The sequence below is a fragment of the Salmo salar genome, chromosome ssa20 (assembly GCF_905237065.1).
Source record: "Salmo salar chromosome ssa20, Ssal_v3.1, whole genome shotgun sequence".
Lineage (NCBI taxonomy): Eukaryota > Metazoa > Chordata > Actinopteri > Salmoniformes > Salmonidae > Salmo > Salmo salar.
In genome coordinates, this window is record NC_059461.1 from 88818242 (window position 1) to 88842651 (window position 24410).

The following is a 24410-nucleotide window of genomic DNA, read 5'->3' on the forward strand; positions in this document are numbered from 1 at the left end:
AATAAAGTAAAGCGGTATGAATACTTTCTGAAGGTGCTGTATTCCACACTCAAGTTGTTATAAATCACTAGTCCTGTTCAGCTGGCCTGTCTGTGTATTCAGCCATCATGGGGACAAAGGACAGTGTCATCAGCAAATTAGCCTACTTCAAGGATCTCATTCTCTTGCAGCTTGTTAGAGATGAGTTTAGAATACAGAATGAGATGTACAATCAGAACTAATGCACCATCTCCTTTCCCCTGTTCTTTTGATCCTCTCTCAGATGTTTTGTAGACCCCTGCCATTCTGACGACATTCCATCTTTAAGGTTGCATTCCTACAGGCTAGAGTACACAAGGAAACATGATTAAACTATTTTAATTAACAGATATCTCAAGACAAAAGAGGGCTGATGTACACTACCAGTCAAAAGTTTTTCTTTATTTTTACTGTTTTCTACATTGTATAGTAATAGTGAAGACATCAAAACTATGAAATAACACATTTGGAATCATGTAGTAACCAAAAAATTGTTAAACAAATCAAAATATATTTTAGATTTTAGATTCTTCAAAGTAGCCACCCTTTGCCTTGATGACAGCTTTGCACACTCTTGGCATTCTCTCAAGCAGCTTCATGAGGTAGTCCCCTGGAATGCATTTCAATTAACAGGTGTGCCTTGTTAAAAGTTAATTTGTGGAATTTATTTCCTTCTTAATGTGTTTGAGCCAATCAGTTGTGTTGTGACAAGGTAGGGGTGGTATACAGAAGACAGCCCTATTTGGCAAAAGACCAAGTCCATATTATGGCAAGAACAGCTCAAATAAGCGAAGAGAAATTACAGTCCATCATTACTTTAAGACATGAAGGTCAGTCAATCTGGAAAATGTCAAGAACTTTCAAGTTCCTGTGGTGGTCTTCAAGTACAGTCGCAAAAACCATCAAGCGCTATGATGAAACTGTCTGTCATGAGGACCGCCACAGGAAAGGAAGACCCAGAGTTACCTCTGCTGCAGAGGATAAGTTCATTAGAAATTCAGAAATTGTAACCCAAATAAATGCTTCACAGAGTTCAAGTGACAGACACATCTCAACCTCAACTATTCAGAAGAGACTGTGTGAATCAGGCCTTCATGGTCGAATTGCTGCAAAGAAATCATTACTAAAGGACACCAATAATAAGAAGAGACTTGCTTGGGCCAAGAAACACAAGCAATGAACATTAGACTGGTGGAAATCTGTCCTTTGGTCTGATGAGTCCAAATTGTAGATTTTTGGTTCAAACCGCCATGTCTTTGTGAGACACAGAGTAGGTGAACGGATGATATCCGCATGTGTAGTTCCCACCGTGAAGCATGAAGGAAGAGGTGTGGGGGTGCTTTGCTGGTGACACTCTCTGTGATGTATTTAGAATTCAAGGCACACATAACAAGCATGGCTACCACAGCATTCTGCAGCTATATGCCATCCCATCTGATTTGCGCTTAGTAGGACTATCATTTGTTTTTCAACAGGACAATGACCCAAAATACCTCCAGGCTGTGTAAGGGCTATTTGACCAAGAAGGAGAGTGATGGAGTGCTGCATCAGATGACCTGGCTTCCACAATCACCTGACCTCAACCCAATTGAGATGGTTTGGGATGAGTTGAACTACAGAGTGAAGGAAAAGCAGCCGACAAGAGCTCAGCATATGTGGGTACTCCTTCAAGACTGTTGGAAAGGCATTCCAGGTGAAGCTGGTTGAGAGAATGCCAAGAGTGTGCAAATCTGTCATCAAGGCAAAGGGTGGCTATTTGAAGAATCTATAATCTAAAATATATTTTGATTTGTTTAACACTTTTTTGGTTACTACATGATTCCATATGTGTTATTTAATAGTTTTGATGTCTTCACTAATATTCTACAATGTAGAAAACAGTAAAAATATATATATAATAACTTCAATGAATAGGTGTGTCCAAACTTTTGACTGGTACTGTATATGAAGACACATGGGTTCAGGTCTAGGCAACTTAAGTTAATATAACAGCAACAGGAGTCCCAGGAGATGAATAAATCTACTGTGCTTCCTCAGGGCTGTGTGCTGACTTAATGGGGCTTTAGTAATGTAGATCCCTTCGCACTAGGCCAAGGTGCACGCATCCATCTGAATGCATATTGCATATACATATTCATTAGGACTTGTGCGCTCCACTTTCACGTGTGGCTCGACACCGAGAGTGATGCTGTTTGTTGAAACATTCCATCTTACCATCGATTTAAGATGTCTAATATCCTACACGCGCATGAATTTACATGGGTAATGAGCGTATGATGTCACACTCAACACCGTACACACAGATACTATTGCTGTAGTATGCTTTCTGTTAACAGGTTGAACCTTTTTGTTGGGTCTTTTTGAATGATATCAGTCATATAAAAAGTTATTTTATATATAATATATCATGATATCAGTCAGCTGTTTGGGGACTTCCCAGACTCATGTCGGGTTTGTCTGTGTTATGGTCGCCATGGAAACCTGCCAGAGCCTCCTTCAGCGCCTATCACAGGGTCAACAAAGGATGATATTGTATGTGTGCGTGTAAGATAATGTACCTTCTCTTTGACTACCCACCAGTCAGTCTATTGTGCCTGCCTCTTCCATGCTATGGTCTGTTATAAGGTTTGGGTTGTTTTCAGCAAAAGTGACCTCACCAATAAGGTTTAAATTTAGCCTTGGTAAATGTGATTTTAGTACATTCAGTAATCAACCAAAATGGAGAGAGAGAAACAGAGAGATGGAGGAGAGAGAGAGAAACAGAGAGATGGAGGAGAGAGATAAACAGAGCGATGGAGGAGAGAGAGAGAGAGAGAGAGAGAGAGAGAGAGAGAGAGAGAGAGAGAGTGAGAAACAGAGAGATGGAGGAGAGAGATAAACAGAGCGATGGGGGAGAGAGAGAGAGAGAGAGAGAGAGAGAGAGAGATGGAGGAGAGCGTGAAAGAGAGAGAGATGGAGGGGTGGAGGAGAGAGAGAGAGAGAGAGGGAGAAACAGAGAGATGAACAGAGAGATGAACAGAGAGATGGAGGAGAGAGAGAGAGAGAGAGAGAAACAGAGAGAGAGAGAGAGAAACAGAGAGATGGAGGAGAGCGTGAAAGAGAGAGAGATGGAGGGGTGGAGGAGAGAGAGAGAGAGAGAGAGGCAATTGCATCTTGTGAAACCCAAGTTGCGAGAGATGAATGTTATGAGGGATACATTTGGAGGGAGATGAATGTTATGAGGATACATTTGGAGGGCTGCGAGACTGGCGTCATCTCCTGCTCTATCTGTCCTCTCTCCCTCTCCTCATTTCAGTGATTGTCCCGTGACGCGCACACACACACTATCAGAGGGCAGCTGCATCAGTATTCTGACCAGGAAGGTAATCATGGGCCCTGACCCCACGACCACTATTACTCACCATCACAGCCACTGCCTGGGAGGCCCCCCCCCCACACACACACACACACACACACACACACACACACACACACACACACACACACACACACACACACACACACACACACACACACACACACACACACACACACACACACACACACACACACACACACACACACACACACACACACACATTAGATCCAGCCTCTCCTCCTGTCCCAGTTCTGAGAATGGTCTAATGAATCCTGGTCCAGGAGAGACAGGTGATTAAAGGGGCAATCAGCAGTTGGTACATCCTTTTTTCATTTTTTTACTTTTAAATTCATGATAAATACCCATTGATTCTTGAAGAATATAACTTCTCTTCACAAGCTTAGTTCAACTGGCATACCCCATCACAACCCAAAATACAAGCTTGTATAAGCAATGTTGGCAAGTACTGTTCCTAGGCCGTCATTGAAAATAAGAATTAGTTCTTAACTGACTTGCCTAGTTAAATAAAGGTAAAATATATATTTTTTTATTGTAAACAAACACAGCCTGAAACCGTGGTTACAACTATATGTTGATGTCATGGAATGGTCAGTCCTTCCATCTATAGCGCTGACTATTAATGCAGCCCCATTCCTCATCCTTTCACCAATACAGTGGTAGGGTGAAATGCAGATTGCCCTTTAAAGGTGCAGATCCTGAAGTATGAGCGATCACCACAGAAACAGAGGTGGTGACGGTGGTGGTGACGGAGGTGGTGACGAAGGTGGTGACGGAGAGGGAGGTGGAGACAGGTATAGAGGGATGTGGAGAGGGAGGTGGAGACAGGTATAGAGGGATGTGGAGAGGGAGGTGGAGGCAGGTATAGAGGGATGTGGAGAGGGAGCTGGTGACGGAGGTGGAGAGGGAGGTGTAGAGGGAGGTGGAGGCAGGTATAGAGGGATGTGGAGAGGGAGGTGGAGAGGGATGTGGAGAGGGAGGTGGAGAGGGAGGTGGAGACGGAGGTGGAGAGGGAGGTGGAGAGGGAGGTGGAGACAGGTATAGAGGGATGTGGAGAGGGAGGTGGAGAGGGAGGTGGAGGCAGGTATAGAGGGATGTGGAGAGGGAGGTGGAGAGGGAGGTGGAGAGGGAGGTGGAGGCAGGCATAGAGGGATGTGGAGAGGGAGGTGGAGAGGGAGGTGGAGGCAGGCATAGAGGGATGTGGAGACGGAGGTGGAGACGGAGGTGGAGGCAGGTATAAAGGGATGTGGAGAGGAGCTGGCGACTAAGGTATAGATGGAGAGGGAGGTGGAGACTAAGGTGGAGAGGGAGGTGGAGACTGAGGTGGAGACAGGTGGAGACTGAGGTGGAGACAGGTGGAGACTGAGGTGGAGACAGGTGGAGACTGAGGTGGAGACTGAATAGAGAGGGATGTGGAGACTGAATGGAGACTGAGGTGGAGAGGGAGGTGGAGAGGGAGTGGCAGCATCTGGGAGAGATATATAACTGTGAGCCTCTCACTGCTCCTTAATTAATCTACAGACAGGGAGCACAGGAGGAGAGGAGAAAGAGGAGGGAGAGAGGGAAAGAAGGGACTAGAAAGAAATTGAGAAACCTATTCAACCAAAAACACAGCAACCCAGAAAACGTTAGCTTAGGACTTCAATAAAATTGGAAAACACTAAACAAACAATAGGGGTGCTGGAGGACAGGAAGACTAACTCTTCAGGGATTATTTTTCCTAAATGTGTTTCTTCTATTCTTGCAAAGAAGGCTATAGATCATAATTGCTACGTCTTCTTTGCAGCATGAGAAAGACAGCTGTAGATCTTTTTGATTTCCTCTCCCACTGTCTTTTTTATCTCGTTGTTAGTGAATGAATGAGCCTGGGGATGACTGTTGGTTCTGTGAATGAGCCTGGGAGTGACTGTTGGTTCTGTGAATGAGCCTGGGAGTGACTGTTGGTTCTGTGAATGAGCCTGGGGATGACTGTTGGTTCTGTGAATGAGCCTGGGAGTGACTGTTGGTTCTGTGAATGAGCCTGGGGGTGACTGTTGGTTCTGTGAATGAGCCTGGGGGTGACTGTTGGTTCTGTGAATGAGCCTGGGAGTGACTGTTGGTTCTGTGAATGAGCCTGGGAGTGACTGTTGGTTCTGTGAATGAGCCCAGGGGTGACTGTTGGTTCTGTGAATGAGCCTGGGAGTGACTGTTGGTTCTGTGAATGAGCCTGGGATGACTGTTGGTTCTGTGAATGAGCCTGGGAGTGACTGTGGGTTCTGTGAATGAGCCTGGGAGTGACTGTTGGTTCTGTGAATGAGCTTGGGGGTGACTGTTGGTTCTGTGAATGAGCCTGGGAGTGACTGTTGGTTCTGTGAATGAGCCTGGGGGTGACTGTTGGTTCTGTGAATGAGCCTGGGGATGACTGTTGGTTCTGTGAATGAGCCTGGGGGTGACTGTTGGTTCTGTGAATGAGCCTGGGAGTGACTGTTGGTTCTGTGAATGAGCCTGGGGTGACTGTTGGTTCTGTGAATGAGCCTGGGAGTGACTGTTGGTTCTGTGAATGAGCCCGGGGGTGACTGTTGGTTCTGTGAATGAGCCTGGGAGTGACTGTTGGTTCTGTGAATGAGCCTGGGAGTGACTGTTGGTTCTGTGAATGAGCCTGGGAGTGACTGTTGGTTCTGTGAATGAGCCTGGGAGTGACTGTTGGTTCTGTGAATGAGCCTGGGAGTGACTGTTGGTTCTGTGAATGAGCCTGGGGATGACTGTTGGTTCTGTGAATGAGCCTGGGGATGACTGTTGGTTCTGTGAATGAGCCTGGGAGTGACTGTTGGTTCTGTGAATGAGCCCAGGGGTGACTGTTGGTTCTGTGAATGAGCCTGGGGGTGACTGTTGGTTCTGTGAATGAGCCTGGGGGTGACTGTTGGTTCTGTGAATGAGCCTGGGAGTGACTGTTGGTTCTGTGAATGAGCCTGGGGATGACTGTTGGTTCTGTGAATGAGCCTGGGGATGACTGTTGGTTCTGTGAATGAGCCCAGGGGTGACTGTTGGTTCTGTGAATGAGCCTGGGGATGACTGTTGGTTCTGTGAATGAGCCTGGGGATGACTGTTGGTTCTGTGAATGAGCCTGGGAGTGACTGTGGGTTCTGTGAATGAGCCTGGGAGTGACTGTTGGTTCTGTGAATGAGCCTGGGGATGACTGTTGGTTCTGTGAATGAGCCTGGGAGTGACTGTTGGTTCTGTGAATGAGCCTGGGGGTGACTGTTGGTTCTGTGAATGAGCCTGGGAGTGACTGTTGGTTCTGTGAATGAGCCTGGGGATGACTGTTGGTTCTGTGAATGAGCCTGGGGATGACTGTTGGTTCTGTGAATGAGCCCAGGGGTGACTGTTGGTTCTGTGAATGAGCCTGGGGGTGACTGTTGGTTCTGTGAATGAGCCTGGGGGTGACTGTTGGTTCTGTGAATGAGCCTGGGAGTGACTGTTGGTTCTGTGAATGAGCCTGGGGATGACTGTTGGTTCTGTGAATGAGCCTGGGGATGACTGTTGGTTCTGTGAATGAGCCTGGGGATGACTGTTGGTTCTGTGAATGAGCCCAGGGGTGACTGTTGGTTCTGTGAATGAGCCTGGGGGTGACTGTTGGTTCTGTGAATGAGCCTGGGGGTGACTGTTGGTTCTGTGAATGAGCCTGGGGGTGACTGTTGGTTCTGTGAATGAGCCTGGGGGTGACTGTTGGTTCTGTGAATGATCCAGTAGTCACACAATACCTTTTTCGTTCTCCTGTCCTTCTCCTGACAAAAGGGAAAGACACGTCTTGGTTTGTGTGAATGGACACACACACACACACACACACACACACACACACACACACACACACACACACACACACACACACACACACACACACACACACACACACACACACACACACACACACCGTAGCATGTCTGGGTGTGTTTAGTGTTCAGTACCACCTGGGGTTGGGAATAAAAGGTCAGATCTGTGAAAGTCTGCGGGTCTGAATGTTTCCAGCTCTTACGTATTGATTCTGTTCACATTTGGTATGGTTATCATGCTTTGAACTCAAACTTTTATGCAATGTTACATGCAAACCACAATCCATATTGATGAAGTGTGTGTGTGTGTGTGTGTGTGTGTGTGTGTGTGTGTGTGTGTGTGTGTGTGTGTGTGTGTGTGTGTGTGTGTGTGTGTGTGTGTGTGTTTTTCACAGCTGGGAGGAATACAACAAACGAGGAGCTGGAGAGCATGTTAGAGAGTGACAACCCAGCGATTTTCACCTCAGGGGTGAGTGTTAGAACCCAGCTCTCTACACCTCAGGGGTGAGTGTTAGAACCCAGCTCTCTACACCTCAGGGATGAGTGTTAGAACCCAGCTCTCTACACCTCAGGGGTGAGTGTTAGAACCCAGCGATCTTCACCTCAGGGGTGAGTGTTAGAACCCAGCTCTCTACACCTCAGGGGTGAGTGTTAGAACCCAGCTCTCTACACCTCAGGGGTGAGTGTTAGAACCCAGCTCTTTACACCTCAGGGGTGAGTGTTAGAACCCAGCTCTCTACACCTCAGGGGTGAGTGTTAGAACCCAGCTCTTTACACCTCAGGGGTGAGTGTTAGAACCCAGCTCTCTACACCTCAGGGGTGAGTGTTAGAACCCAGCTCTCTACACCTCAGGGGTGAGTGTTAGAACCCAGCTCTCTACACCTCAGGGGTGAGTGTTAGAACCCAGCTCTCTACACCTCAGGGGTGAGTGTTAGAACCCAGCTCTCTACACCTCAGGGGTGAGTGTTAGAACCCAGCTCTCTACACCTCAGGGGTGAGTGTTAGAACCCAGCTCTTTACACCTCAGGGGTGAGTGGTTGGTAGCCAGGCTATACTCTCATTCCTCATGTATTGTGGTGGGTAGCCAGGCTATACTCTCATTACTCATGTATTGTGGTGGGTAGCCAGGCTGTACTCTCATTCCTCATGTATTGTGGTGGGTAGCCAGGCTATACTCTCATTCCTCATGTATTGTGGTTGGTAGCCAGGCTGTACTCTCATTCCTCATGTATTGTGGTTGGTAGCCAGGCTATACTCTCATTCCTCATGTATTGTGGTGGGTAGCCAGGCTGTACTCTCATTCCTCATGTATTGTGGTTGGTAGCCAGGCTGTACTCTCATTCCTCGTGTATTGTGGTGGGTAGCCAGGCTGTACTCTCATTCCTCATGTATTGTGTTGGGTAGCCAGGCTGTACTCTCATTCCTCATGTATTGTGGTTGGTAGCCAGGCTATACTCTCATTCCTCATGTATTGTGTTGGCTAGCCAGGCTATACTCTCATTCCTCATGTAATGTGTTGGGTAGCCAGGCTGTACTCTCATTCCTCATGTATTGTGGTTGGTAGCCAGGCTATACTCTCATTCCTCATGTATTGTGTTGGGTAGCCAGGCTGTACTATCATTCCTCATGTATTGTGTTGGGTAGCCAGGCTATACTCTCATTCCTCATGTATTGTGTTGGGAAGCCAGGCTGTACGCTCAGCCCTGGGGGTAATTGAGGAGAGGACAATAGAGGGCAAGGTAGGGGAGGAGAGGAGAGGGTGTACAGGCTGTTTATCGGCATGCTAGCCAGCTCTCTGTCACCTGGGAGAACGTTGGAATAATTATTCCAGACAGACCTGTCTTTTAGAGGAAAGTAGAGCAGATGGCTGTATCTAATGTGTCTGTCTCTCTCTCTCTCTCTCTCTTACCCTCTCTCTCTCTCTCTCTCTTACTCTCTCTCTCTCTCTCTCTCTCTCTCTCTCTCTCTCACCACCTCTCTCTCTCTCTCTCTCTCTCTCTGTCTCTCTCTCACCACCTCTCTCTCTCACCACCTCTCTCTCTCTCTCTCTCTCTCTCACCACCTCTCTCTCTCTCTCTCTCTCACACCACCTCTCTCTCTCTCACCACCTCTCTCTCTCTCACCACCTCTCTCCCTCTCTCTCTCTCTCTCTCTTACCCTCTCTCTCTCTATCTCTCTCTCTCTCTCTCACCACCTCTCTCTCTCATCCTCTCACCCCTGATCCTTCAGATCGTCATGGACTCCAACATCACCCAGCAGGCGATGAACGAGATCGAGACTCGTCACACTGAGATCATCAAGCTGGAGAACAGCATCCGTGAGCTACATGACATGTTCATGGACATGGCCATGCTGGTGGAGAGCCAGGTGAGGCCTAGCGACTAGCCAGACCCCAGGCTCACCTAGCCATGCACCCCACCACCCCCTCACTTCCCCTGAGCATAGACTGGGACAGAGGGGCTGAGGAAGCCAACAGGTCCATCATTGAGCTCTGTTTCCATGGGCATATGGCCTCACAGTGGATAGATTGGTGTTTTATCACACATATAGCAACACTATGTCGGCCTGTTCCCAGACCAGTAACACTACATTGAAAATATGTTTTTTTTTTTTAATAATGTAAAGCTGTCTCTCAAACAAGAGTAGCACCTCGTTAAATATACCTGCATTTATATTGGCTGAAGGACAGTCAGGAAACTGTGGGAAAGCTTCAGTGGTAGATTTACATTATTGTCATTTAGCTGACTCTCTCATCCAGAGCGACTTACAGTAGTGAGTGCAGAGATTTTCTGTACTGGTCCTCCGTGGGAATCGATCCCACAACTCTAGCGTCGCAATCGCCATGCTCTACCAACTGAGCCACATGATGGTAGATACTGGTAGATAGTGGTAGATACTGCTAGATAGAGGTAGATACTGCTAGATAGAGGTAGATACTGCTAGATAGAGGTAGATACTGCTAGATAGAGGTAGATAGAGGTAGATAGAGGTAGATACTGCTAGATAGAGGTAGATAGAGGTAGATAGAGGTAGATACTGCTAGATAGAGGTAGATACTGCTAGATAGAGGTAGATACTGCTAGATAGAGGTAGATACTGCTAGATAGAGGTAGATACTGCTAGATAGAGGTAGATACTGCTAGATGGTGATAGATAGAGATAGATAGTGGTAGATACTGCTAGATAGTGGTAGATACTGCTAGATGGTGGTAGATAGAGATAGATAGTGGTAGATAGAGGTAGATAGTGGTAGATACTGCTAGACGGAGGTAGATACTGCTAGACGGAGGTAGATACTGCTAGACAGAGGTAGATAGAGGTAGATAGAGGTAGATAGAGGTAGATAGAGGTAGATACTGCTAGATAGAGGTAGATACTGCTAGATAGAGGTAGATAGAGGTAGATACTGCTAGATAGAGGTAGATACTGCTAGATACTAGTAGATAGAGGTAGATACTGGTAGATAGAGGTAGGTAGTGGTGGATAGAGGTAGATAGAGGTAGATAGAGGTAGATACTGGTAGATACTGGTAGATAGAGGTAGATACTGGTAAATACTGGTAGATACTGCTAGATAGAGGTAGATACTGCTAGATAGAGGTAGATAGAGGTAGATACTGGTAGATAGAGGTAGATACTGGTAGATACTGCTCGATAGCGGTAGATACTGCTAGACAGAGGTAGATACTGCTAGATAGAGGTAGATACTCGTAGATAGAGGTAGATAGAGGTAGATACTGGTAGATACTGGTAGATCGAGGTAGATACTGGTAAATACTGGTAGATACTGCTAGATAGAGGTAGATACTGGTAGATAGAGGTAGATACTGGTAGATAGAGGTAGATACTGGTAGATAGAGGTAGATACTGGTAGATAGAGGTAGATACTGGTAGATACTGCTCGATAGCGGTAGATACTGGTAGATACTGCTCGATAGCGGTAGATACTGGTAGATACTGCTCGATAGCGGTAGATACTGCTAAATAGAGGTAGATACTGCTAGATAGAGGTAGATACTGCTAGATAGAGGTAGATACTCGTAGATAGAGGTAGATAGAGGTAGATAGAGGTAGATAGAGGTAGAGACTTGTAGATAGAGGTAGATAGAGGTAGATACTGGTAGATAGAGGTAGATACTGGTAGATAGAGGTAGATACTGGTAGATAGAGGTAGATACTGGTAGATAGAGGTAGATACTGGTAAATAGAGGTAGATAGAGGTCGATAGTGGTAGATACTGGTAGATACAGGTAGATAGAGGTAGACAGTGGTAGATACTGATAGATAGTGGTAGATACTGCTAGATAGTGGTAGATTCTGGGAGATACTGGTAGATACTGGTAGATACTGGTAGATAGAGGTAGATAGAGGTAGATACTGGTAGATAGAGGTAGATACTGGTAGATACTGGTAGATAGAGTTAGATACTGGTAGATAGAGTTAGATACTGGTAGATAGAGGTAGATACTGGTAGATACTGGTAGATACTGGTAGATACTTGTAGATACTGGTAGATACTGGTAGATAGAGGTAGATACTGCTAGATAGAGGTAGGTAGTGGTAGATAGAGGTAGATAGAGGTAGATAGAGGTAGATACTGGTAGATACTGGTAGATAGAGGTAGATACTGGTAAATACTGGTAGATACTGCTAGATAGAGGTAGATACTGCTAGATAGAGGTAGATACTGGTAGATAGAGGTAGATACTGGTAGATAGAGGTAGATACTGGTAGATACTGCTCGATAGTGGTAGATACTGCTAGACAGAGGTAGATACTGCTAGATAGAGGTAGATACTCGTAGATAGAGATAGATAGAGGTAGATACTTGTAGATACTGGTAGATCGAGGTAGATACTGGTTAATACTGGTAGATACTGCTAGATAGAGGTAGATACTGGTAGATAGAGGTAGATACTGGTAGATAGAGGTAGATACTGGTAGATAGAGGTAGATACTGGTAGATAGAGGTAGATACTGGTAGATACTGCTCGATAGCGGTAGATACTGGTAGATACTGCTCGATAGCGGTAGATACTGGTAGATACTGCTTGATAGCGGTAGATACTGCTAAATAGAGGTAGATACTGCTAGATAGAGGTAGATACTGCTAGATAGAGGTAGATACTCGTAGATAGAGGTAGATAGAGGTAGATAGAGGTAGAGACTGGTAGATAGGGGTAGATAGAGGTAGATACTGGTAGATAGAGGTAGATACTGGTAGATAGAGGTAGATACTGGTAGATAGAGGTAGATACTGGTAGATAGAGGTAGATACTGGTAAATAGAGGTAGATAGAGGTCGATAGTGGTAGATACTGGTAGATACAGGTAGATAGAGGTAGACAGTGGTAGATACTGATAGATAGTGGTAGATACTGCTAGATAGTGGTAGATTCTGGGAGATACTGGTAGATACTGGTAGATACTGGTAGATAGAGGTAGATAGAGGTAGATAGAGGTAGATACTGGTAGATAGAGGTAGATACTGGTAGATACTGGTAGATAGAGTTAGATACTGGTAGATAGAGGTAGATACTGGTAGATAGAGGTAGATACTGGTAGATAGAGGTAGATACTGGTAGATAGAGGTAGATACTGGTAGATACTGGTAGATACTGGTAGATACTGGTAGATACTGGTAGATAGAGGTAGATACTGGTAGATAGAGGTAGATACTGGTAGATAGAGGTAGAAACTGGTAGATACTGGTAGATAGAGGTAGATAGAGGTAGATAGAGGTAGATAGAGGTAGATACTGGTAGATACTGCTAGATAGAGGTAGATACTGCTAGATAGAGGTAGATACTGCTAGATAGAGGTGGATACTGCTAGATAGAGGTAGATACTGCTAGATAGAGGTAGATACTGCTAGATAGAGGTAGATACTGGTAGATACTGGTAGATACTGGTAGATAGAGGTAGATACTGGTAGATAGAGGTAGATACTGATAGATACTGGTAGATACTGGTAGATAGAGGTAGATAGAGTTAGATACTGGTAGATTATGGTAGATGCTGGTAGATAGAGGTAGATACTGCTAGATACAGGTAGATACAGGTAGATAGAGGTAGATAGTGGTAAATACTGCTAGATAGTGGTAGATACTGCTAGATAGTGGTAGACACTGCTAGATAGAGGTAGATACTGCTAGATAGATGTAGATAGTGGTAGATACTGCTAGATAGTGGTAGATACTGCTAGATAGAGGTAGATACTGCTAGATAGAGGTAGATACTGCTAGATAGTGGTAGATACTGCTAGATAGAGGTAGATGGAGGTAGATAGAGGTAGATACTGCTATATAGAGGTAGATAGAGGTAGATAGAGGTAGATACTGGTAGATAGAGGTAGATACTGGTAGATACTGGTAGATAGAGTTAGATACTGGTAGATAGAGTTAGATACTGGTAGATAGAGGTAGATACTGGTAGATAGAGGTAGATACTGGTAGATACTGGTAGATACTGGTAGATACTGGTAGATACTGGTAGATAGAGGTAGATACTGCTAGATAGAGGTAGGTAGTGGTAGATAGAGGTAGATAGAGGTAGATAGAGGTAGATACTGGTAGATAGAGGTAAATACTGGTAGATACTGCTCGATAGCGGTAGATACTGCTAGACAGAGGTAGATACTGCTAGATAGAGGTAGATACTCGTAGATAGAGGTAGATAGAGGTAGATACTTGTAGATACTGGTAGATCGAGGTAGATACTGGTAAATACTGGTAGATACTGCTAGATAGAGGTAGATACTGGTAGATAGAGGTAGATACTGGTAGATAGAGGTAGATACTGGTAGATAGAGGTAGATACTGGTAGATACTGCTCGATAGCGGTAGATACTGGTAGATACTGCTCGATAGCGGTAGATACTGGTAGATACTGCTTGATAGCGGTAGATACTGCTAAATAGAGGTAGATACTGCTAGATAGAGGTAGATACTGCTAGATAGAGGTAGATACTCGTAGATAGAGGTAGATAGAGGTAGATAGAGGTAGAGACTGGTAGATAGGGGTAGATAGAGGTAGATACTGGTAGATAGAGGTAGATACTGGTAGATAGAGGTAGATACTGGTAGATAGAGGTAGATACTGGTAAATAGAGGTAGATAGAGGTCGATAGTGGTAGATACTGGTAGATACTGGTAGATAGAGGTAGACAGTGGTAGATACTGATAGATAGTGGTAGATACTGCTAGATAGTGGTAGATTCTGGGAGATACTGGTAGATACTGGTAGATAGAGGTAGATAGAGGTAGATAGAGGTAGATACTGGTAGATAGAGTTAGATACTGGTAGATACTGGTAGATAGAGTTAGATACTGGTAGATAGAGGTAGATACTGGTAGATAGAGGTAGATACTGGTAGATAGAGGTAGATACTGGTAGATGAGGTAGATACTGGTAGATACTGGTAGATACTGGTAGATACTTGTAGATACTGGTAGATACTGGTAGATAGAGGTAGATACTGGTAGATAGAGGTAGATACTGGTAGATAGAGGTAGAAACTGGTAGATACTGGTAGATAGAGGTAGATAGAGGTAGATAGAGGTAGATACTGGTAGATACTGCTAGATAGAGGTAGATACTGCTAGATAGAGGTAGATACTGCTAGATAGAGGTGGATACTGCTAGATAGAGGTAGATACTGCTAGATAGAGGTAGATACTGCTAGATAGAGGTAGATAATGCTAGATACTGGTAGATACTTGTAGATAGAGGTAGATACTGGTAGATAGAGGTAGATACTGGTAGATACTGGTAGATACTGGTAGATAGAGGTAGATAGAGTTAGATACTGGTAGATTATGGTAGATGCTGGTAGATAGAGGTAGATACTGCTAGATACAGGTAGATACAGGTAGATAGAGGTAGATAGTGGTAAATACTGCTAGATAGTGGTAGATACTGCTAGATAGTGGTAGACACTGCTAGATAGAGGTAGATACTGCTAGATAGATGTAGATAGTGGTAGATACTGCTAGATAGTGGTAGATACTGCTAGATAGAGGTAGATACTGCTAGATAGAGGTAGATACTGCTAGATAGTGGTAGATACTGCTAGATAGAGGTAGATACTGCTAGATAGAGGTAGATACTGCTAGATAGAGGTAGATACTGCTAGATAGAGGTAGATACTGCTAGATAGAGGTAGATAGTGGTAGATAGAGGTAGATACTGGTAGATACTGCTAGATAAAGGTAGATACTGCTAGATAGAGGTAGATACTGCTAGATAGAGGTAGATAGAGGTAGATAGAGGTAGGTAGTGTTAGATAGAGGAAGGTAGTGGTAGATACTGCTAGATAATGGTAGATACTGCTAGATAGTGGTAGATACTGCCAGATAGTGGTAGATAGAGTTAGATAGAGGTAGATAGAGGTAGATACTGCTAGAGAGTGGTAGATACTGCTAGATAGAGGTAGATGGAGGTAGATAGAGGTAGATACTGCTATATAGAGGTAGATAGAGGTAGATAGAGGTAGATACTGGTAGATACTGCTAGATAGAGGTAGATAGAGGTAGATACTGCTAGATAGAGGTAGATACTGCTAGATAGTGGTAGATAGAGGTAGATACTGCTAGATAGAGGTAGATACTGCTAGATACTGCTAGATAGAGGTAGATACTGCTAGATAGAGGTAGATACTGCTAGATAGAGGTAGATACTGCTAGATAGAGGTAGATAGAGGTAGATACTGCTAGATAGAGGTAGATAGAGGTAGATACTGCTAGATAGAAGTAGATACTGCTAGATACTGCTAGATAGAGGTAGATACTGCTAGATAGAGGTAGATACTGCTAGATAGAGGTAGATAGAAGTAGATACTGCTAGATACTGCTAGATAGAGGTAGATAGAGGTAGATACTGCTAGAGAGTGGTAGATACTGCTAGATAGAGGTAGATAGAGGTAGATACTGCTATATAGAGGTAGATAGAGGTAGATAGAGGTAGATACTGGTAGATACTGCTAGATAGAGGTAGATAGAGGTAGATACTGCTAGATAGAGGTAGATACTGCTAGATAGTGGTAGATAGAGGTATATACTGCTAGATAGAGGTAGATACTGCTAGATACTGCTAGATAGAGGTAGATACTGCTAGATAGAGGTAGATACTGCTAGATAGAGGTAGATACTGCTAGATAGAGGTAGATAGAGGTAGATAGAGGTAGATACTGCTAGATAGAGGTAGATAGAGGTAGATACTGCTAGATAGAAGTAGATACTGCTAGATACTGCTAGATAGAGGTAGATACTGCTAGATAGAGGTAGATAGAAGTAGATACTGCTAGATACTGCTAGATAGAGGTAGATAGAGGTAGATAGAGGTAGATAGTGGTAGATAGTGGTAGATACAGGTAGATACTGCTAGATAGAGGTAGATAGAGGTAGATAGAGGTAGATAGTCGTATATAGAGGTAGATAGTGGTAGATAGAGGTAGATACTGGTAGATAGAGGTAGATACTGCTAGATACTGCTAGATAGAGGTAGATACTGCTAGATAGAGGTAGATACTGCTAGATGGTGGTAGATAGAGATAGATAGTGGTAGATAGAGGTAGATAGTGGTAGATAGAGGTAGATAGTGGTAGATAGAGGTAGGTACTGCTAGATAGTGGTAGATACTGCTAGATAGAGGTAGATACTGCTAGATAGAGGTAGATACTGCTAGATAGAGGTAGATAGAGGTAGATTGAGGTAGATACTGGTAGATAGAGGTAGATACTGGTAGATAGAGGTAGATACTGGTAGATACTGGTAGATAGAGGTAGATACTGCTAGATACAGGTAGATACAGGTAGATAGAGGTAGATAGTGGTAAATACTGCTAGATAGTGGTAGATACTGCTAGATAGTGGTAGACACTGCTAGATAGAGGTAGATACTGCTAGATAGATGTAGATAGTGGTAGATACTGCTAGATAGTGGTAGATACTGCTAGATAGAGGTAGATACTGCTAGATAGAGGTAGATACTGCTAGATAGTGGTAGATACTGCTAGATAGAGGTAGATACTGCTAGATAGAGGTAGATACTGCTAGATAGAGGTAGATACTGCTAGATAGAGGTAGATACTGCTAGATAGAGGTAGATAGTGGTAGATAGAGGTAGATACTGGTAGATACTGCTAGATAAAGGTAGATACTGCTAGATAGAGGTAGATACTGCTAGATAGAGGTAGATAGAGGTAGATAGAGGTAGGTAGTGTTAGATAGAGGAAGGTAGTGGTAGATACTGCTAGATAATGGTAGATACTGCTAGATAGTGGTAGATACTGCCAGATAGTGGTAGATAGAGTTAGATAGAGGTAGATAGAGGTAGATACTGCTAGAGAGTGGTAGATACTGCTAGATAGAGGTAGATGGAGGTAGATAGAGGTAGATACTGCTATATAGAGGTAGATAGAGGTAGATAGAGGTAGATACTGGTAGATACTGCTAGATAGAGGTAGATAGAGGTAGATACTGCTAGATAGAGGTAGATACTGCTAGATAGTGGTAGATAGAGGTAGATACTGCTAGATAGAGGTAGATACTGCTAGATACTGCTAGATAGAGGTAGATACTGCTAGATAGAGGTAGATACTGCTAGATAGAGGTAGATACTGCTAGATAGAGGTAGATAGAGGTAGATACTGCTAGATAGAGGTAGATAGAGGTAGATACTGCTAGATAGAAGTAGATACTGCTAGATACTGCTAGATAGAGGTAGATACTGCTAGATAGAGGTAGATACTGCTAGATAGAGGTAGATAGAAGTAGATACTGCTAGATACTGCTAGATAGAGGTAGATAGAGGTAGATACTGCTAGAGAGTGGTAGATACTGCTAGATAGAGGTAGATAGAGGTAGATACTGCTATATAGAGGTAGATAGAGGTAGATAGAGGTAGATACTGGTAGATACTGCTAGATAGAGGTAGATAGAGGTAGATACTGCTAGATAGAGGTAGATACTGCTAGATAGTGGTAGATAGAGGTATATACTGCTAGATAGAGGTAGATACTGCTAGATACTGCTAGATAGAGGTAGATACTGCTAGATAGAGGTAGATACTGCTAGATAGAGGTAGATACTGCTAGATAGAGGTAGATAGAGGTAGATAGAGGGTAGATACTGCTAGATAGAGGGTAGATAGAGGTAGATACTGCTAGATAGAAGTAGATACTGCTAGATACTGCTAGATAGAGGTAGATACTGCTAGATAGAGGTAGATAGAAGTAGATACTGCTAGATACTGCTAGATAGAGGTAGATAGAGGGTAGATAGAGGGTAGATAGTGGTAGATAGTGGTAGATACAGGTAGATACTGCTAGATAGAGGGTAGATAGAGGTAGATAGAGGTAGATAGTCGTATATAGAGGTAGATAGTGGTAGATAGAGGTAGATACTGGTAGATAGAGGTAGATACTGCTAGATACTGCTAGATAGAGGTAGATACTGCTAGATAGAGGTAGATACTGCTAGATGGTGGTAGATAGAGATAGATAGTGGTAGATAGAGGTAGATAGTGGTAGATAGAGGTAGATAGTGGTAGATAGAGGTAGGTACTGCTAGATAGTGGTAGATACTGCTAGATAGAGGTAGATACTGCTAGATAGAGGTAGATACTGCTAGATAGAGGTAGATAGAGGTAGATTGAGGTAGATACTGGTAGATAGAGGTAGATACTGGTAGATAGAGGTAGATACTGGTAGATACTGGTAGATAGAGGTAGATACTGCTAGATAGAGGTAGATACTGGTAGATAGAGGTAGATACTGGTAGATAGAGGTAGATACTGGTAGATAGAGGTAGATACTGGTAGATACTGCTCGATAGCGGTAGATACTGCTAGATAGAGGTAGATACTGCTAGATAGAGGTAGATACTGCTAGATAGAGGTAGATACTGCTAAATAGAGGTAGATACTGGTAGATACTGGTAGATAGAGGTAGATACTGGTAGATAGAGGTAGATACTGGTAGATAGAGGTAGATAGAGGTAGATACTGGTAGATACTTGTAGATACTGGTTGATACTTCTAGATAGAGGTAGATACTGGTAGATAGTGGTAGATAGAGGTAGATAGAGGTAGATACTGGTAGATACTGCTAGATACTGCTAGATAGAGGTAGATACTGTTAGATAGAGGTAGATACTGCTAGAAATATGTAGATAGAGGTAGGTAGAGGTAGATACTGCTAGATAGAGGTAGATACTGCTAGATAGAGGTAGATACTGCTAGATAGAGGTAGATAGTGGTAGATAGAGGTAGATATTGGTAGATACTGCTAGATAGAGGTAGATACTGCTAGATAGAGGTAGATACTGCTAGATAGAGGTAGATACTGCTAGATAGAGGTAGATACTGCTAGATAGAGGTAGATACTGCTAGATAGAGGTAGATACTGGTAGATAGAGGTAGATACTGTTGATAGAGGTAGATACTGGTAGATAGAGGTAGATACTTGTAGATACTGGTAGATACTGGTAGATAGAGGTAGATACTGGTAGATAGAGGTAGAAACTGGTAGATACTGGTAGATACTGCTAGATAGAGGTAGATACTGCTAGATAGAGGTAGATAGAGGTAGATACTGCTAGATAGAGGTAGATACTGCTAGATAGAGGTAGATACTGCTAGATAGAGGTAGATACTGCTAGATACAGGTAGATACAGGTAGATAGAGGTAGATAGTGGTAAATACTGCTAGATAGTGGTAGATACTGCTAGATAGTGGTAGACACTGCTAGATAGAGGTAGATACTGGTAGATAGAGGTAGATAGTGGTAGATACTGCTAGATAGTGGTAGATACTGCTAGATAGAGGTAGATACTGCTAGATAGAGGTAGATACTGCTAGATAGAGGTAGATACTGCTAGATAGAGGTAGATACTGCTAGATAGAGGTAGATAGTGGTAGATAGAGGTAGATACTGGTAGATACTGCTAGATAAAGGTAGATACTGCTAGATAGAGGTAGATACTGCTAGATAGAGGTAGATAGAGGTAGATAGAGGTAGATAGAGGTAGGTAGTGTTAGATAGAGGAAGGTAGTGGTAGATACTGCTAGATAATGGTAGATACTGCTAGATAGTGGTAGATACTGCCAGATAGTGGTAGATACTGCTAGATAGAGGTAGATAGAGTTAGATAGAGGTAGATAGAGGTAGATACTGCTAGAGAGTGGTAGATACTGCTAGATAGAGGTAGATACTGGTAGATACTGCTCGATAGCGGTAGATACTGGTAGATACTGCTCGATAGCGGTAGATACTGGTAGATACTGCTTGATAGCGGTAGATACTGCTAAATAGAGGTAGATACTGGTAGATAGAGGTAGATACTGGTAGATAGAGGTAGATACTGGTAGATACTGCTCGATAGCGGTAGACACTGCTAGATAGAGGTAGATACTGCTAGATAGAGGTAGATACTGCTAGATAGAGGTAGATACTGCTAAATAGAGGTAGATACTGGTAGATACTGGTAGATAGAGGTAGATACTGGTAGATAGAGGTAGATACTGGTAGATAGAGGTAGATAGAGGTAGATACTGGTAGATACTTGTAGATACTGGTTGATACTTCTAGATAGAGGTAGATACTGGTAGATAGTGGTAGATAGAGGTAAATAGAGGTAGATACTGGTAGATACTGCTATATACTGCTAGATAGAGGTAGATAGAGGTAGGTAGAGGTAGATACTGCTAGATAGAGGTAGATACTGCTAGATAGAGGTAGATACTGCTAGATAGAGGTAGATAGTGGTAGATAGAGGTAGATATTGGTAGATACTGCTAGATAGAGGTAGATTCTGCTAGATAGAGGTAGATACTGCTAGATAGAGGTAGATACTGCTAGATAGAGGTAGATACTGCTAGATAGAGGTAGATACTGCTAGATAGAGGTAGATACTGGTAGATAGAGGTAGATACTGTTGATAGAGGTAGATACTGGTAGATAGAGGTAGATACTTGTAGATACTGGTAGATACTGGTAGATAGAGGTAGATACTGGTAGATAGAGGTAGAAACTGGTAGATACTGGTAGATACTGCTAGATACTGCTAGATACTGGTAGATACTGCTGATAGATGTAGATAGTGGTAGATACTGCTAGATATTTGTAGATACTGCTAGATAGAGGTAGATACTGCTAGATAGAGGTAGATACTGCTAGATAGAGGTAGATAGAGGTAGATACTGCTAGATAGAGGTAGATACTGCTAGATAGAGGTAGATACTGCTAGATAGAGGTAGATACTGCTAGATACAGGTAGATAGAGGTAGATAGTGGTAAATACTGCTAGATAGTGGTAGATACTGCTAGATAGTGGTAGACACTGCTAGATAGAGGTAGATACTGGTAGATAGAGGTAGATAGTGGTAGATACTGCTAGATAGTGGTAGATACTGCTAGATAGAGGTAGATACTGCTAGATAGAGGTAGATACTGCTAGATAGTGGTAGATACTGCTAGATAGTGGTAGATACTGCTAGATAGAGGTAGATACTGCTAGATAGAGGTAGATACTGCTAGATAGAGGTAGATACTGCTAGATAGAGGTAGATACTGCTAGATAGAGGTAGATAGTGGTAGATAGAGGTAGATACTGGTAGATACTGCTAGATAAAGGTAGATACTGCTAGATAGAGGTAGATACTGCTAGATAGAGGTAGATAGAGTTAGATAGAGGTAGATAGAGGTAGGTAGTGTTAGATAGAGGAAGGTAGTGGTAGATACTGCTAGATAATGGTAGATACTGCTAGATAGTGGTAGATACTGCCAGATAGTGGTAGATACTGCTAGATAGAGGTAGATAGAGTTAGATAGAGGTAGATAGAGGTAGATACTGCTAGAGAGTGGTAGATACTGCTAGATAGAGGTAGATGGAGGTAGATAGAGGTAGATACTGCTATATAGAGGTAGATAGAGGTAGATAGAGGTAGATACTGGTAGATACTGCTAGATAGAGGTAGATAGAGGTAGATACTGCTAGATAGAGGTAGATACTGCTAGATAGTGGTAGATAGAGGTAGATACTGCTAGATAGAGGTAGATACTGCTAGATACTGCTAGATAGAGGTAGATACTGCTAGATAGAGGTAGATACTGCTAGATAGAGGTAGATACTGCTAGATAGAGGTAGATAGAGGTAGATAGAGGTAGATACTGCTAGATAGAGGTAGATAGAGGTAGATACTGGTAGATAGAGGTAGATACTGGTAGATACTGGTAGATACTGGTAGATACTTGTAGATACTGGTAGATACTGGTAGATAGAGGTAGATACTGCTAGATAGATGTAGGTAGTGGTAGATAGAGGTAGATAGAGGTAGATAGAGGTAGATACTGGTAGATAGAGGTAGATACTGGTAAATACTGGTAGATACTGCTAGAGAGTGGTAGATACTGCTAGATAGAGGTAGATGGAGGTAGATACTGCTAGATAGAGGTAGATACTGCTAGATAGAGGTAGATAGAGGTAGATAGAGGTAGATACTGCTAGATAGAGGTAGATAGAGGTAGATACTGGTAGATAGAGGTAGATACTGGTAGATACTGGTAGATACTTGTAGATACTGGTTGATACTTCTAGATAGAGGTAGATACTGGTAGATAGTGGTAGATAGAGGTAGATAGAGGTAGATACTGGTAGATACTGCTATATACTGCTAGATAGAGGTAGATACTGTTAGATAGAGGTAGATACTGCTAGATAGATGTAGATAGAGGTAGGTAGAGGTAGATACTGCTAGATAGAGGTAGATACTGCTAGATAGAGGTAGATACTGCTAGATAGAGGTAGATAGTGGTAGATAGAGGTAGATATTGGTAGATACTGCTAGATAGAGGTAGATTCTGCTAGATAGAGGTAGATACTGCTAGATAGAGGTAGATACTGCTAGATAGAGGTAGATACTGCTAGATAGAGGTAGATACTGCTAGATAGAGGTAGATACTGGTAGATAGAGGTAGATACTGTTGATAGAGGTAGATACTGGTAGATAGAGGTAGATACTTGTAGATACTGGTAGATACTGGTAGATAGAGGTAGATACTGGTAGATAGAGGTAGAAACTGGTAGATACTGGTAGATACTGCTAGATACTGCTAGATACTGGTAGATACTGCTGATAGATGTAGATAGTGGTAGATACTGCTAGATATTTGTAGATACTGCTAGATAGAGGTAGATACTGCTAGATAGAGGTAGATACTGCTAGATAGAGGTAGATAGAGGTAGATACTGCTAGATAGAGGTAGATACTGCTAGATAGAGGTAGATACTGCTAGATAGAGGTAGATACTGCTAGATACAGGTAGATACTGGTAGATACTGCTGATAGATGTAGATAGTGGTAGACACTGCTAGATAGAGGTAGATACTGGTAGATAGAGGTAGATAGTGGTAAATACTGCTAGATAGTGGTAGATACTGCTAGATAGTGGTAGACACTGCTAGATAGAGGTAGATACTGGTAGATAGAGGTAGATAGTGGTAGATACTGCTAGATAGTGGTAGATACTGCTAGATAGAGGTAGATACTGCTAGATAGAGGTAGATACTGCTAGATAGTGGTAGATACTGCTAGATAGTGGTAGATACTGCTAGATAGAGGTAGATACTGCTAGATAGAGGTAGATACTGCTAGATAGAGGTAGATACTGCTAGATAGAGGTAGATACTGCTAGATAGAGGTAGATAGTGGTAGATAGAGGTAGATACTGGTAGATACTGCTAGATAAAGGTAGATACTGCTAGATAGAGGTAGATACTGCTAGATAGAGGTAGATAGAGGTAGATAGAGGTAGGTAGTGTTAGATAGAGGAAGGTAGTGGTAGATACTGCTAGATAATGGTAGATACTGCTAGATAGTGGTAGATACTGCCAGATAGTGGTAGATACTGCTAGATAGAGGTAGATAGAGTTAGATAGAGGTAGATAGAGGTAGATACTGCTAGAGAGTGGTAGATACTGCTAGATAGAGGTAGATGGAGGTAGATAGAGGTAGATACTGCTATATAGAGGTAGATAGAGGTAGATAGAGGTAGATACTGGTAGATACTGCTAGATAGAGGTAGATAGAGGTAGATACTGCTAGATAGAGGTAGATACTGCTAGATAGTGGTAGATAGAGGTAGATACTGCTAGATAGAGGTAGATACTGCTAGATACTGCTAGATAGAGGTAGATACTGCTAGATAGAG

At 43.0% G+C, this 24410-nt stretch overlaps 1 protein-coding gene across 2 annotated transcripts in view; it reads left to right on the forward strand.

Annotated features, from left to right (window-relative positions):
- The window catches only part of LOC106581510 (syntaxin-1A), a 233176-nt gene that overhangs the window by 172064 nt on the left and 36702 nt on the right, over positions 1-24410 (forward strand). For both annotated transcript variants that reach the window (XM_045704086.1, XM_045704085.1), the window contains exons 7-8: positions 7599-7672; positions 9433-9570. In XM_045704086.1, the coding sequence (XP_045560042.1) occupies positions 7599-7672; positions 9433-9570 (212 nt within the window). The remainder of the gene's footprint in view (positions 1-7598; positions 7673-9432; positions 9571-24410) is intronic.